At 33.6% G+C, this 1129-nt stretch overlaps 1 protein-coding gene across 2 annotated transcripts in view; it reads right to left on the reverse strand.

Moving 5' to 3' along the window:
- Positions 1-302: 302 nt before the first annotated feature.
- The window catches only part of LOC107477410 (protein IQ-DOMAIN 11), a 3207-nt gene continuing 2380 nt past the window's right edge, over positions 303-1129 (reverse strand). For both annotated transcript variants that reach the window (XM_016097420.3, XM_021137601.2), the window contains exon 6: positions 303-1108. In XM_016097420.3, coding sequence (XP_015952906.1) covers positions 476-1108 — 633 coding nt within the window. In that variant the 3' untranslated portion in view covers positions 303-475. The remainder of the gene's footprint in view (positions 1109-1129) is intronic.

Here is a 1129-nt window from a genome sequence, read left to right on the forward strand (position 1 = left end):
ATTATATACAGGTCTTAATCTTAAAATAAAAAATATCATGTAAAATTAAACCATTTTCCAAAACTAATAAATTGTATCTGGAAAAGAAATAGGGTAGAAATATTTATTAAAATATTCTTAATTATTAAAAAATTTATTAAAATTTCAGTTTTTCTCCTAAAAAATCTTCATATTTTGTATTTTCACTTTTTGAAAATATTAAAAAATTTAAATTTTATGTCTCTAAAGTAAAATTTTAGTTTCAGTCTCTAACTACCGAATACCAGTACCTAATTGCAACACTATACTTATAATCTAATCAATGAACAAATTCACAACTTTTTGTGTCTCATTAATGTTCAATTCTCAACCAAAATAACATCCAAACACATATACATCACACACAGCAGTTTTCCTTTTTCTTTTCTTTTTTTTGGCACTTGAAACTCCACTCTCATGTTACAAGGAACTATGTTAAATTCAAGCAAAGCTTTCATCATTTAAAGGAACTTTGTCTATTATCCCAATTGGGCAGTGAGCAATCTGAATTAATGCTGAGATCCTTTATGATAGTCCTGCTTGATTTTATAGGCAATGGAAGTCCCTTAAAGCTTGGTGACCTTTGTTGATTACAACCACCGAACTTGTTGCCATTTCTACCATTATTACTAAGCACTTCACTGTTAACATTAGACACAACAGATAGCTTCTTCTTGCATGGTGAATAGCTACTATCACTGTCCAAATGACCTGTCCTTACTCTTGGGGAGCTTGTTGATCTTGCTTTTGCTCTTGCTGATTCTGTTGCAGCCATGTATGCCGGAGTCGCCGGAGAAGAGCTTGAGAATGATTGGTTTTCTCCCACTGAACACTGCTTCCTATGAGTAAAAGCTTTTCTTGAAGAAACTATTGGAGAATCTAAACCTTCAAATGGACTTTGTTGTCTATGCATGTTTCTCAGCTTAAGTTGTCTTCCTCCATAATATTCTTCACCACCTCTTGAATTTGAGCTGTAAACTGAGTCTAAATCTTCAAGCTCTTTGCTCTTTGAAAGCTGTGTATCCACCCATTGTTCCAGCCAGTACCTCCATCTTCCATTCACTTTACTTCTTTCTGATTCTGCTGACCTCTGAAAAGAAAGGGGAGAGGG

Source organism: Arachis duranensis, chromosome 3 (assembly GCF_000817695.3).
Source record: "Arachis duranensis cultivar V14167 chromosome 3, aradu.V14167.gnm2.J7QH, whole genome shotgun sequence".
Taxonomy (NCBI): Eukaryota; Viridiplantae; Streptophyta; class Magnoliopsida; order Fabales; family Fabaceae; genus Arachis; species Arachis duranensis.